Raw genomic sequence first — 13920 nt, forward strand, 5'->3', positions numbered from 1 at the left:
TGGTCTATCTACTCTAGGTTCAGATACACTCGGTACATTTTTAAAATAGACTTTTTAATTAGTTCGTCTAAAATAGGTAAGATACACTTGGTACATTTTTAAAATAAACTATTTATTTGCTGTGCCTCCTATATGTATTATTCATTTACTTGGCTGTTTTTTTGGCTGCAACTTAGGAGACTCTTTCAATATGTTTGATCATCAAATAATTTTTATGCAGATTGTTACCATATTTTTGACATGAAACGTTAATAATTAAGATTAAAGGTCTCCAATATACTATAAATATCATTCATGGGTGTTTGAACGTGCTGCAAAACAATCTAACTTCTTAACTTTATGGTTGGGTTATTATCTTATTGGAACCCCAATGTTCATGTCTTTACTTTGCTTATTATTATATGGTTCTCTGATGTTACAATAATGTTTGAAAATGAACATCCAGTACTTTAGTCGGTTCATCAAATTGGTCAACCATTGTCACTTTCACCAAACTAACAAATAACTTATATTCTATTAATTATGCTGTGGTAAACAATATTAACATATACAAAAAAGAACGGTCCTAGCTTACCTGCAAATCCATCATCTTCCACCTGCTCAACTTTCCTATCTTGTACCGTGGCAGATCCAGTGGTTACGGTTTCTAGTTGGAGATACATGAATTAAGGTCACTAACCGATGATTGAAGGTCACTAACCGATGAGCGTTTTTGAATAAAGTAAGGTTTCATGTTGTTGGATTCTAAGGTAGCAAACACTAACGACTAGTCTAATGTATATAAAAATAATGGAAATTTCCAAGCAAAATTATTGAGAAATTTAAGTTAAATTATTCCAAATCACACATTTCTCTCTCATCTTCCTTTAAAGGCATCTGCAATACTTCAAATTTAAAGTCAAACCACTATTATTTCATGCTTTTTTTTGTCCTTAATATCACCAAAGACTCATCCTTTATTAACAAGGTCAAAAGGGTTCTTCAAAAACTTCATATTCTCCATCACATTTTTTTTTTGGTTTTGATCTGACAAGATGCTAAATAAACCCCTACAGGTCAGCAGTTTGTGATCAAATAATGGGTCGAATTCATGGTACTAAAGCAAGATGTTCAGTTATCAAAGCATGATGGAAGACCTTATTAACAAGAATTTAAGATTAGCTTCATGTTGTATTATAATTTGCATCTTCATAGTCATCCAGCCAACATGTTCACAAGAAGGTATGCATAATTTTCATAACCATCATGCAAATCATATTTATGATAATATTGATCGATAAACTATACTAACCATAACTTGTGCAAGACTTAATCTTGGTCCCATTATTATTTTCCTTTTTTTTTTTTGTAGGTTTTGTAAGTGTACAATGTTGTGCTGATTCCAAATTCACCGATCCAAATAACAATATAACATGGATCCCAGATAATAAATGGCTTCCTGACAATCGACAATGTGAAGACACAACATCCTTACGAAATGGTAGAACTTATACTCATGCTCGGTTTTTTGGCACAAAATATGGTTCAATATGGTGTTATGATTTGCCAACAAAAAAGGGACACAATTATCTAATTAGGGGCACATTTCCTTTCGAAGATGTGAAAACATCATCTGTAAACACGTCTTTTGATGTTTTAGTTGGTGTAACACCGATAGGGCGAGTTAACTCGTCACATGAAACCGAGGTTGAAGGGGTAACAAAAGCTACTACTGATTATATCAACTTCTGTTTGTTACCAAAAGAAGGAAATCCTTATGTTTCCAAGATTGAATTAAGACAGTTGGGTTTTAATTATGGAGAGGCGTCAGGTGTTCTCAAACTTGTGCATAGAGTTGATGCTGGTAATACGGGAGGAGAAATCAGGTGTGTTCCAAATCTTCAGTAAAAAAGTTGCAATTTACCTACATGCCCTTGTAATAGGGGTGTGCACATATCAGTTTCCGCTAATTATATGCTCAAACCAAACCGATTTTGGGTATTAAAAAATCATTCGCTTTCGATTTTTTTTTTTTTGTTATTCACAATGAGTTTGGTTTAATCATTTGAGCTTCAAACTTTTGGGTCAGAAGAAAAAAATGGCCCAATATAATGACTTTATTTGGGTGTAAATTGTTTTCTTTTTTGTACATTAAAGAGTAATTGCTTATGATATAGATTAGAAACTAATTGTTTGGGCTACACTGTTTGTTAACTATTTATAAATATAAATGACTTAAAATCGGTTTTTTGTTCAGTTCGGTTCCAATTGGTTCGTTTTGGTTGATAGCAGAACCAAAAAATCGTTTAAAAAAAATTAAAACCAAACCATCGGTTTTTAATTTGACCCGGTTGCGTCGGGTATTCCAGATACAGTTTGATTATTTTGGTTCTGTGCACCATGCTAGCTTGTAATATTCAAATATGCAATTTCAGGTTCCCACAAGACATATATGACCGAATCTGGAAACCCGACTCTGATTTGAACAAAAATGGCAATTCCACGTCACTAAAAAACAGTGGTATCATTGTTCCTAAAGACATAAAAGCACTGCCTCCTATCCAAGTGCTACAAACAGCTAAAACACATTCAGACCGTTTAGAATTTTGGCATAACTTTAATTCGGTGTACAATAATTATATTCTCAACCTCTATTTTCTTGAACTCGATGACTCGGTGCAAAATGGGCAACGGGTGTTTGATATATACATCAACGATGTCAAAAGGCAACAGATTGATATAATGTCGGCTGGGTTAAACTACAAGGCTATTTCTATCAACTTCACAGCAAACAAATTTCTTAACTTGACGTTAGAAAAACCCTCTAATGGATCTCAGTTTGGTCCAATTTGCAATGCTTATGAAGTTTTTCAAGTTCTACCGTTGCTTCAAGCTACAGATCAACAAGATGGTAATTTAAGTGTCTAATTTTATATGACCTTAACATCTTAATTTAAATATTTAACCGATTCAGGCTACACCTTTTTTATAGCAGCAAATGGGGGTTCAGTTATTGTAGTTGCAGGAGTATTTGCCTGTCTAATTTGCTTTTATAAGAAAAGGAAGAGAACAGAACGGAAAATACATACAAATATACAATGACCAAAAGTGAGTACATTATGAAAAGTTTATATGATTCTTAAAAGATCTTAAGCATATGTTTGTGTGACAAACCTAATTTGCAGATGCCATTTATGCAATGCCAAATAGTAAGGATGATATTAATTTGAAGGAGATATCCATACAAAGCTTTACTCTTGAGCAGATAGAAAGTGCAACACAAAATTATAAAACTTTAATTGGTGAAGTTGGGTTTGGATCCGTTTATCGGGGGACCCTAAAGGGTCAAGAAATAGCTGTAAAGGTCCGGTCAGCAAATTCAACACAGGGAACCCGTGAATTTAACAATGAGGTGAAGTATATATGTTTCATAATTATTTTAAGTGTATTATGTTTAGCAATGTGATATAAGCAATTAAAAATAGGTAATTACAATGTTATCTACAGTTGACACTTTTATCAGCTATTCAGCATGAAAATTTGGTGCCACTTCTCGGTTATTGTTGTGAAAATGAGCAACAAATTCTTGTTTATCCATTCATGTCTAACGGGTCTCTACAAGACAGGCTTTATGGTATGTTTCCTTACACTATGTAAAAGTAAACGGGAAAAAATCTCCAAAAGTTGTAATTAGAATGAATGGGATTAGGGGAACCTTTAACCTTAATATATACCGGAAAGAAACCAGAAATCCTATATAAACCTACCCTGTGCCAGGGGCTAAACACAATTAAACCCTAACAATACAATACTAAATAACTATATTTAACGCATTATACTATTCTCATGGGCCCGGTTGTGTTTTAACAATTAACAGGTGAAGCATCTAAACAACGGGCACTAGACTGGCCCACCAGACTTTCCATAGCTCTAGGATCTGCTCGAGGTAAGTTAGCCGCATCTTATATATGCATGTGTGAATTTAGATTTATTTGTAGGACAGATGTGATGATAATAAACCATCAATGCACACAACTTAAACCTTCAGGTTTGAGCTATCTTCACACATTCTCCGTGCGTTCTGTCATACACCGGGATGTGAAATCAAGTAACATACTCCTAGATGATAGCATGTGTGCCAAGGTGGCAGACTTTGGTTTTTCAAAGTATGCGCCTCAAGAAGGGGATAGTAATCCATCCCTAGAAGTTAGGGGAACAGCTGGATACTTGGATCCAGAGTAAGTATAACTTTTTAAATTCCTAAATATAAAAACTCGATCATATTTTTAAACTTTGAACATTTACAAACTAAAACTCATGGTAGGTATTATTCAACGCAACATTTGTCTGCCATGAGTGATGTCTTTAGCTATGGAGTAATGCTGCTTGAAATCATCACAGGTCGGGAACCTCTTAATATACACAGGCCACGAAATGAATGGAGCTTGGTTGAATGGGTATGCATCAATTTATCCAAAATCAAAACTTAACGCTATTCAAATAGAATAGAAGCCCCTGTGTTTTGATCTAAATAACCATTTTAGTCCATTTTTTTTGGCTTTTCTAATCAATAAGTTTCATTGAAACTCCACGCTTTTAAGAGGTAGAAATGGTAGTATTTGTTATTAAAGAAAAGGGTAGTTTTAATATTTGTATCAGCTGTATTAGTACTTGTACCTCAGATACAAAGACTAAAACGCCTTTTTATGAGAATATGTAACATAGTTAGAAACGTGGAGTTAACTGGAACAGTGGAACGGGAATGAAACTAATGGACTAAAAAAGTCCCAAAAAATCTGACTAAAAGAGTTATTTTTGACAAACCACAGAGACTAAAACCGTGTTTAACAACATTGAAAGATCATAAATTGCCATTTTTATGCAGGCAAAACCTTATATAAGAAACTCGAGAATTGAGGAAATAGTGGATCCAAATATAAAAGGAGGATACCACATAGAGGCTCTGTGGAGAGTTGTGGAAGTAGCATTGGCATGCACCGAGCCATTTTCAACTTATAGACCGTCCATGATAGACATTGTTCGTGAGCTAGAAGATGCTTTGATTATTGAAACTAATGCATCTGAATACATGAAATCACTTGATAGCTTTGGAGGATCGAATCGGTTTTCCATTGAAAGACCAATTTTTAATATACCGTTATCTTTACCTACTCCAACTCCATCAGAAACAAAGATAAATTTGCAACTAAATGTAGCAGATGATGAATAATATTAAGTAAATGTGCTTACTTTCTGTTTATACTATTATAGTAAACTTAATAATGAATAATAAAGTTTTTTGAGGTCTCCTAAATCTCAATTATTTTCATGGCAACTTATCCCTTGTTTTGCTCTATATCAATATATCATGAACAACATAGATGAGAAATAAACAGATTAAGGAAAGACGCATATGAAGGCAAACGAAGATTGTTTTTTTATATTTCCATTTTGTTTTTGTTCCTTTTTCAACCAACTTATGATTCAAACAGACTTTATTTGAGCGAGATGAAGGCATCTTCAGGAAAATAAATTCATAAGTTCCAAACATGTATTTGTAAGAATCATATATCCTATATCCAAATGGATTTAAAACATAAATATATAAATTCCACCATTAATATACATGCTACTCTATGCAGCATATAAATTCACCAAAGTTTTTCAACCATATATTAACCCAGGTTTAAGTTCAACCATAATCGTTTAACAATTGAACAGCACATAAAGTTAGGAATGAGCAACTCACGAGTCTGACCCGTGAAACCCATGGAGTAATCAGTAAACCATGAATCCCATGTAATCAAACCGTACACATATATAGAGTTGGTTCTCGGTCCACAATAATTAGTCTAAAATGTTCACGGGTCAGTTCTATACAAACCCGATGTCATTGTTGAAACATGTGAAGCCGATTTAACCAATATTTATTACAGGTTATGTCTCCATGAAACATGTAATCATGATTCATAAAACGACAGCGGCATTCATCTTCCTCAATCCTCACGAGCCTTCATCATCATCATGATGAATGCTCGCAAGGATTAAAGAAGACGAATGCTGACTTGGCTTCATGAATCAAGATTATAAATTTATATGTATTATGGAAACATTTCCTATTATAATTTGGGTTTAAATCGGTTTCGCAGATGAATCTACAATTAAAAGGGGACACAAATACATTATACACAATCAATTCTTTATACGAATTCCAAACTACAACATATGTTGTTTTTCCTAGATGAATCTGAGTCCTACTGTTGATATCTCCTAGTGTTCCCTCAGATAAACATATGTACAGATTTTAAACTTATTGTGAACGCATTCACCAGAGCTTATGTTCACATCCCTATTTAACATCTAGATAATCTTATATGTTGGTCTATACTCTACTCCAAAGATCCTACTCGACATGCCAATTATTCACACACAACTAAACTGATATTCTAACATTTATTTATCCTCTAAGCATTCTTTTGGGACACTGATATGCAGACACGCACAACAAGCCGCAGTCAGATATTCATCAAAACAAAAGATTATGCAAAAACATAATGCACAAACGAGCTACATAAATACTTATACGAACATAAGCATTAACGAAACAACATCCAAATATATCACACTCAAATTTGAAGAAAACAAGCTAAACAACTCACAGTCCGTATCGCCTCAAGTTTTGAACAAATTCGGATTGGCCGTAGCAGTACTAACTTGCACTTCAAGCAATTCCAGCCGACGCTCTAGCGTATCGAGTTTCTCATTGAGAGACGCCAATTTACTCTTTGTTGTAGCCTCTGAAAGAGAATCACATCACATGTTGTGTAAACACACAACATCAATTAAATTAACAGTTCTATAGCATATTCTACAATAGTTGTAATCAAATACACAGTATGCACAAATGTCATGATAAATAAGGTGTAACAGAAGTAAGGAGGCCTAATTAAGTGAGGATATTACCGAATTGAACGAGGAAATCGAAGAGTTGACGAACGTTGAGAGAGATGTGAGAAATGAATTCGCGATTCTCCCAATCAGCTTGCACTGCGATCCCTACGTTTACTGCATTCGTTATTCCACCTGCTCGAGCCATGTCTTCTTCTGATGATGATTGATTTAAGCAACGGATTCGGTACCAGACGTGATGGTGCTATTTCTGGCAAGTGTTTTGTCAAAGGGAAGAAAGATATTTTAAGAAGAACCCTCCGGTTTGTGAAAGCTAACAAACTCCCTCAAAACTTTTTTAATATTAAGCTACGCGTAGTGGGCCGGTTCACCTCACAAAAACGCCCCAAAGCGTCCGGCACACCGTCCACCAAGGCGTCTTGAACTGGTTTTGGGTTGGAAGCGTTTTCTACAAAGTGCCTCCCCCATTATTCATTCAATCAATCAGGTTTTTTTCCCACAAACTCTAACCAATCAAATCTTTATGTTTATTAAACATAGTAATATATAGAAAAAATATTAATTGGGTAATGATTGAAAGGGCTCCATCCACTAAATCATTTTGTTGTAAAAAGCTCATATGATGACCTGGCGCAAAACGCCCCCATATGGGCTCCATCCACTACACATTGTCTTACATAGCTCGTTATCGAAAGGTGGATTGTGGTTTTTCACGGTCGTTAGAAACAATAAACTAAAACAATAACATGGTTTGAAAATTTTTCTTAAGTTATGACTGAAGCTTTTCAAGAAACCAGTCGTAAAATTAAATTGATAAGTAGTTTGGACGGTTTCATGGTTGAAACTATAAACCGTCCAAATAGTCTAGAAAACTATGTATTTGGTAAATTAAATCCATGATGCTTATGTATGCTTCCTAAAAATTTCTTAAGTTATGTTTTATTAAGTTTTGATGTTTATGTTTGTCTTGCGGATATTTTAGATTTTGTAATTTGTACAATATATTGTTGAATAAACCAGCCAAAACACGAAAAAGTAAGAGAACACGTTCAAACTCGTATTTATAATACATGTATTAGGCATTATAAGAGCATCCGGTGTTTTTTGATATTCTCTTTCCTTTCTCATCTCTCCTAGTCACTCTCACAAAGGATATTTTCGTGTGTTTTTATGAAAGAATAAAACTACAATCTTTCATTTCTAAACTATCTGTTTTTTTCTTCACCTTATTTTCTCTCTTCCCTGAGAAAACCAAAAAAATTATAGTGTGAATACTTTAACTTACTTTTTCATTTGCTGGTACATATATATTAAAATACGATTGAAATTTAACATGTTACTTTTATACATAAGGACTATATGTTTATTATGTGGTATTTAAGATGGATAACCTACTTCTATACGATCTCCTTCTTCTACAAAAAAAAAATAATAATAAAAACAAAATTACGCCATCATTTTAATCATATTTTCTAAAGTTGAAAGCTTTAGATTTATCCTTTTATTTTTACTCTTAGTTAATGATTTTTCGATTAAACCTTAAAAACTTGCATAATAATATATATGTCCAACGAAAATAATTATCATGTATCAATATAAAAAAACTTAAGACTTTATACCCATTTTATTATAATACAACTTATTATAGGTTTATAATACGCATATATGTGTCCTTTACACTCTAATTATCTTATGCTAACACATGTTTTAAGAAAATGCTATAATGTGATAAAATAAAAAATGTGTATATATCAATCAATCAATTAATCATTCCTAGTGAAAATAAACCTACAATAAAGGTATTGATAAGGTTTGAGTAGAGATGTGACACACCATACCTCTATCAAATATAATAAAGAGGTTAAAAAAAAGTACATTTGATATTGTAAAATTTTTTGTTGGGTAGTATATATGATATCATACCAAGTTTTAAGGGGATGTATGATAAGGAAATCACACAAAGAGTAATTAGTAATTAATCAAGATTAAATAAAAAGTTTAATTGAAATGCTCCATTGATTTACATATACATAAGTTTCATCATACAGAAGCCTTATAATCCACATTCTAGAACAGATACTGGTTTGATATGGAAGCATCACTTCCATCTTCATGGTACCTGTTCCATACATCAACATATTAAACAAAAAAATAAGAATCACAAAATAATCACACCCCAATGTCTCATTCAAATCCATACCTAGCTTGTATGATTCCTTAGTTTTTGTATTTCATGGTTTCTTTCTCAAACCCGATTGTTGGGAATTGTTTCGCATACTCCTCCACGTCATGGCGTAGCTTTGAGATTTCTGATTGGAAGCCACTTGACTGCAATGCAGCCACAAAGTCCTTCAACTTTGTCCCTGATTCACAAACAAGAATATATTAGTTAGAATTTATTATTGTTGTTGTTATTATTATTAATTTATTATTATTATTATATTAGTTAAAAGTTTCGATGTAAACTTCAATCTAAACCGAGTTTCTATGACAATGTACAAGTCATTGAAGCACAGACATACAATCTGTCAAAGCTGCTTCAAGGTTTTGTTTTTTTATAGTTATTATTTTGTTTCCTCTTACAACCTTTAGATATGATGTTTTATAAAAGTCTATATTTTAATCAGTATTTCGACCTGAATTTTGTTCGCGGGAACAATACTAATGCATAAGTCGTCAAAACCAAGCCTTACAAATTTTAACACTGCTGCCCACTAGTTGTCTCACATAACATAATAATGATGAACATGAAGGTATGAATGTGTAATACCTTGGGCTTCACCCTTGACCTTCAGAGCCAATTTTACAGCAAGGTCAAAGAAGTAAGCAACTTTAGCAAAATCCTCTTCAACAAATCCCCTAGAAGTGAGAGCAGGGGTTCCTAAAACAACACAGGTATGGATAATTATTGGTAATATTGATTAAATGTGAGTTAAAAAAAAATAAAAAAATTTGCTCACCCATTCTGATGCCACCAGGAACCATGGCGGAAACATCACCAGGAACAGTGTTCTTATTGGCTGCAATGTGAACAGCTTCCAACACCTTTTCAACCCTTGAACCATCAATTCCCTGGTAATAAGTAAAGTAGATGCAAACGAGTATAATTTCAATATATATTTTAATATTATCGTCAAAATGAATATTTGAATGGAGCTTTCTCTTGTTTACCTTGTTTTTCAAATTAACCAGAACTAAGTGGTTATCTGTTCCGCCAGAAACAAGTTCATACCCGTGCTTAACTAGAGTCTGAATAAAAAAAAATGACTTATGATGGTTATTGAATTTGAAAAAATGAAAATGAAAATTTCCAGAAATTACATGTGGCTTAATTATATCTAGGGTTGTTCTAAATGCTCTTGGCTTGTGGCTCGCTCGAAGTTCGCTTGAAAAAGCTTGGCTCGGAAAAAACTCGTTTGCAAACAAGTCGATCCGAGCCAGCACGCTTTGTAAGCGAGTTGAGCCCAAGCCAGGGTTGGGTCGGCTCGATAACTGGCTTGCTGGCTGCTTGATTAACTAATTTAAGTTAAACCCCAATATTAATAATAATAATAAATCTATTATGTGTATGTTCGACGAGCCAAGAGTTGGTTAGAGTCTTTTACGAGCCGAGCTTGAGCTCAACTTTTCAGCTTGTTAAAACAAATGAGCCGATTCGATTTGGCTCGTTTAAGTTTGAGCTCAAACTCGAGCCCAACCTGGATCACCCTGACTTCGTTACATTATATCATACCTCTGCAAACTTGGCAGAATTACTCATGACTTGTTCTTGGTACGCCTTGTATTCTGGTGTTGTTGCCTGTATTCATGTAAGTGCAAAACATAAACAGAAAATTGGGAAATTAAACTATTATCAAAAGAATTTATATAAATCGTTGAAAGAAACAAACCTGTTTCAATGCAACTGCCAATCCAGTGATGGTGTGATTGTGTGGCCCCCCTTGAAGTCCAGGAAAGACAGCCTGGTTGATTTTGTCTTCATAATCATAAAACACCTTCCAGAAATAAAGAGCGTATTATAAATAATTCAATATATGATAGTAATAATAATAATCCAAAATTAGAAATTAACTACTTAGACAAATGTACCTCTTTGCCTTGTTTGTTAACTTCTTTCAGTCCTTTCCTGTAGAAAATCATAGCACCACGTGGGCCCCTGAGTGACTTGTGGGTTGTGGTGGTTACAACATCTGCATATTCAAAAGGGGATGGGACGACCCCGGCTGCAACCAACCCGCTAATGTGAGCCATATCTGCCAACAGAATAGCCTTTTGCTTGTCGCAAACCTGTTGAATAAATGATATTTGAGAATATGTGAGTGTAATAATATAAAACATAACCATGCTTATATTACAATAAACAATCTAATTTTATAGTACTTACTTTGCGGATTCTAGCATAGTCGTATAATCGAGAATAAGCACTTGCACCAGCAACAATCAGTTTTGGCCTGAAGAGCGTAGCACTTTTCTCCAACTGCAATTTGGGAATTACCAAATTAACAACCAAATCCTCTTTAAATTTCAATATAGTAAACAGACACACAAACACAAAGGATCAGGATCATTCCAAAACTTCCAGAGAATATGAAAACTCTTAACAACCAATCATTTTTTGTATTTAGTTTATATATCTAATAATACTTGAGGGTGGTTTTGTTAATTATTATATGTAATTTTGTGATCACATATATGCAATCACAAATTTACATGTGTATTAATCAATTTACATATTATGTAATCATGAAATTACGTATGATAAATGCCAAAACTACCCTCACATAATATTAAATGTATAAAATAAATAAATAAATAAAATGGTTGGTTGTTAAAAATTCTTGAAGTTCTTAAATTTTGTGGAGTTTTGAAGAGATTCAAATGGTATAGAGTCAAGAGTACCTGGTCATAATCAATTAAGCCAGTGCTCTCGTCCAATCTGTAAGGCATGGTCTCGAAAAATATGGACACCGCAGATATTTTTTTTGTATCAGTCTGAAATTGTTAAAAGAATAAAAATCAGATTATAGTAAAACGACACTGTTCTAGATGAGAATGAAAGAACATTTTTAGCACCTGATAACCATGTGACAGATGACCACCATGAGGAAGATCCAGTGCCATGATTCTGTCATGGGCCTTTAATAACGCAGTGTAGACCTGGAAATTAGATGGTGACCCTGAAAGAGGCTGCACATTCACTGCATCATAAATGATAATTAAACATCTTGTAAGTTTAATGAATATAAATTGGTATTAGCAATATGCATTATTAAGTGAATTGTAACTACCTCCCCATTTTGCAGGGTCTAACCGAAAGGCTTCCAAAGCGCGCTTCTGACACAAGGTTTCTGCCATGTCAATATACCTAGAAGCAGAATTTTGTAACATCTTAAAAATCAAATTGCAACAGAAGATGTATAAACTAAACCATCAACACCTAACAAACACCATGATTCAGTAAAGAAAAACGCTTACTCATTTCCACCATAGTATCTAGCACCAGGGTATCCTTCACTGTATTTGTTGGTCATCACTGATCCAACTGCTTGCATCACTGATAGGGAGGTAAAGTTCTCTGATGGAATGAGTTCAAGACCCTTTAAAAGCAAAATAAAATAAATAACCAAATCAGAGTCAGATAATGAAACTTCAATCCATTGTCACTGTTTTTAAAAACTTGAAAACTGAAACCTAATCTAGCATCACTGTTGTCTCAATTTATTAAAATAAACAAATAATACTAATAACAAAATCCGGATAATCTCTGTTTTACAAATAATAATAATACTGTTTTTCTTGTGTTTTATTTATTTAAACGCTTCCTCACTACAATTTAACACGGATTTCAATCCTACTATTACGCGATTATGAAGAAAAACACATAATTAACCTAAACACCAGGAAGCTAGAAAGTATATACACCTTCTAATTTATCAATCTTCATAGAAAGTTTATAAAGCATAATCTATCTATACTTGTTAAATATACATTAAACTATTTGAATTTACAAACAAAACTTCACTTTAAACCTAAATAACCTTATCTTCTCTATTAAACCACCTAGATCTGCCAATTGAAAACCTAATACACATAAAGTAACAGTATCAGATTAACAGAAATAACCTTCCATTGGCGAGCCTTTTCATGCTCGATAATATCCGCAATCTCAGGATCCACAACCTCAAGCGGAGCATTCAACTGCTTCGGCCACTACAATTCCAAAATCCTCCACCATCAATAATAAGCAACCAATTCACACACAAAATCAACAAATCAATTAAGAACTTAAACTCACAGTAACTCCAGGCCTCTCCTTCTCGTACACCGCCTCGCTAGGTAAACTCGCCTGCGAAACAAATCACACAACAAACTCAAACCAATGCAAAATCACCTATAACACACATATAACCAATTGAAACTAATAAGAGCAGAAATGAATCAACGGACCATTGCGTACAATTGACCGCCATTGAAGAGACGTTGCAACGGCTTGTCAGCAGAAGATGAGAGCCTGCGAAGAGCTAAGGCCATCGCCATTGGTGATATGTTTCTCTCTCTCTCTAGGTTTGGGTTTCTCTCTCTAGAAGAGATAATAATAAGGAACAGTTAATGGAGTACAGGTATTTGGCGCGCACAATTTGTTTTGGTGCGGATTGGATTTGGGTGAGATTTTGGTGGTTGGAGATAATTGGGGTCACTTTTATGGTGCTCCTTTCTTTTGTAGAAAAAGATAAAACCGAGTGTTATCCGTTTGCTCCACGATTACCCGATCCGCACCTCTTAACGGCTTTTTGAATTGAAATATCTTGATTAACTTGTTTAGGTGCGCTTATAGACCGAACACATCACTGATTGTAAAGTGTTGTCAGTAGACCCTAATTATAAGTGAAACTGATTAGTTGGCTCTGGGGCAACTAGGAGCGCCACACGAGCCTTGGAAGATGGTGTCGTGGCAGTGTAATATGAAAGCATGTAGTTATTGTAGATGTTAGAAAGGGGCTGAAGAAACACGGATCCGATCCCCGATACTGG

General features: G+C 34.1%; 2 protein-coding genes and 1 pseudogene across 3 annotated transcripts; 1 reads left to right on the forward strand and 2 right to left on the reverse strand.

Annotated features, from left to right (window-relative positions):
• Positions 1-1037: 1037 nt before the first annotated feature.
• Positions 1038-5209, forward strand: LOC143633659 (nodulation receptor kinase-like; annotated as a pseudogene). The gene is made up of 10 exons (XR_013153703.1): positions 1038-1221; positions 1352-1865; positions 2415-2890; positions 2972-3091; positions 3165-3391; positions 3487-3613; positions 3857-3925; positions 4028-4217; positions 4304-4436; positions 4865-5209. The product of XR_013153703.1 is annotated as a nodulation receptor kinase-like (transcript).
• A 134-nt stretch (positions 5210-5343) lies between these two features.
• LOC143633688 (protein BRICK 1) lies at positions 5344-7121 on the reverse strand. Its single transcript, XM_077101942.1, has 2 exons — positions 6943-7121; positions 5344-6776 (listed from the first exon to the last, which is right to left on the reverse strand). Exons 1-2 carry the CDS (start codon positions 7073-7075, stop codon positions 6652-6654), a joined length of 258 nt encoding a protein of 85 aa, XP_076958057.1. The 5' UTR covers positions 7076-7121; the 3' UTR covers positions 5344-6651.
• A 1735-nt stretch (positions 7122-8856) lies between these two features.
• LOC143633689 (serine hydroxymethyltransferase 1, mitochondrial) lies at positions 8857-13542 on the reverse strand. The gene is made up of 16 exons (XM_077101944.1): positions 13336-13542; positions 13184-13234; positions 13012-13098; positions 12364-12485; positions 12177-12253; positions 11962-12086; positions 11788-11880; positions 11273-11365; positions 10978-11175; positions 10779-10883; positions 10622-10687; positions 10060-10137; positions 9849-9960; positions 9659-9769; positions 9089-9251; positions 8857-9007 (listed from the first exon to the last, which is right to left on the reverse strand). The coding sequence occupies exons 1-15, from the start codon at positions 13423-13425 to the stop codon at positions 9106-9108; spliced, it is 1554 nt and encodes a 517-aa protein (XP_076958059.1). The 5' UTR covers positions 13426-13542; the 3' UTR covers positions 8857-9007; positions 9089-9105.
• Between the last annotated feature and the right edge of the window lie 378 nt (positions 13543-13920).

This window comes from Bidens hawaiensis, unplaced genomic scaffold, assembly GCF_021521415.1.
Source record: "Bidens hawaiensis isolate Kalapana, Puna unplaced genomic scaffold, B.hawaiensis_p1.1 tig00006845_1, whole genome shotgun sequence".
NCBI classification, from domain to species: Eukaryota; Viridiplantae; Streptophyta; class Magnoliopsida; order Asterales; family Asteraceae; genus Bidens; species Bidens hawaiensis.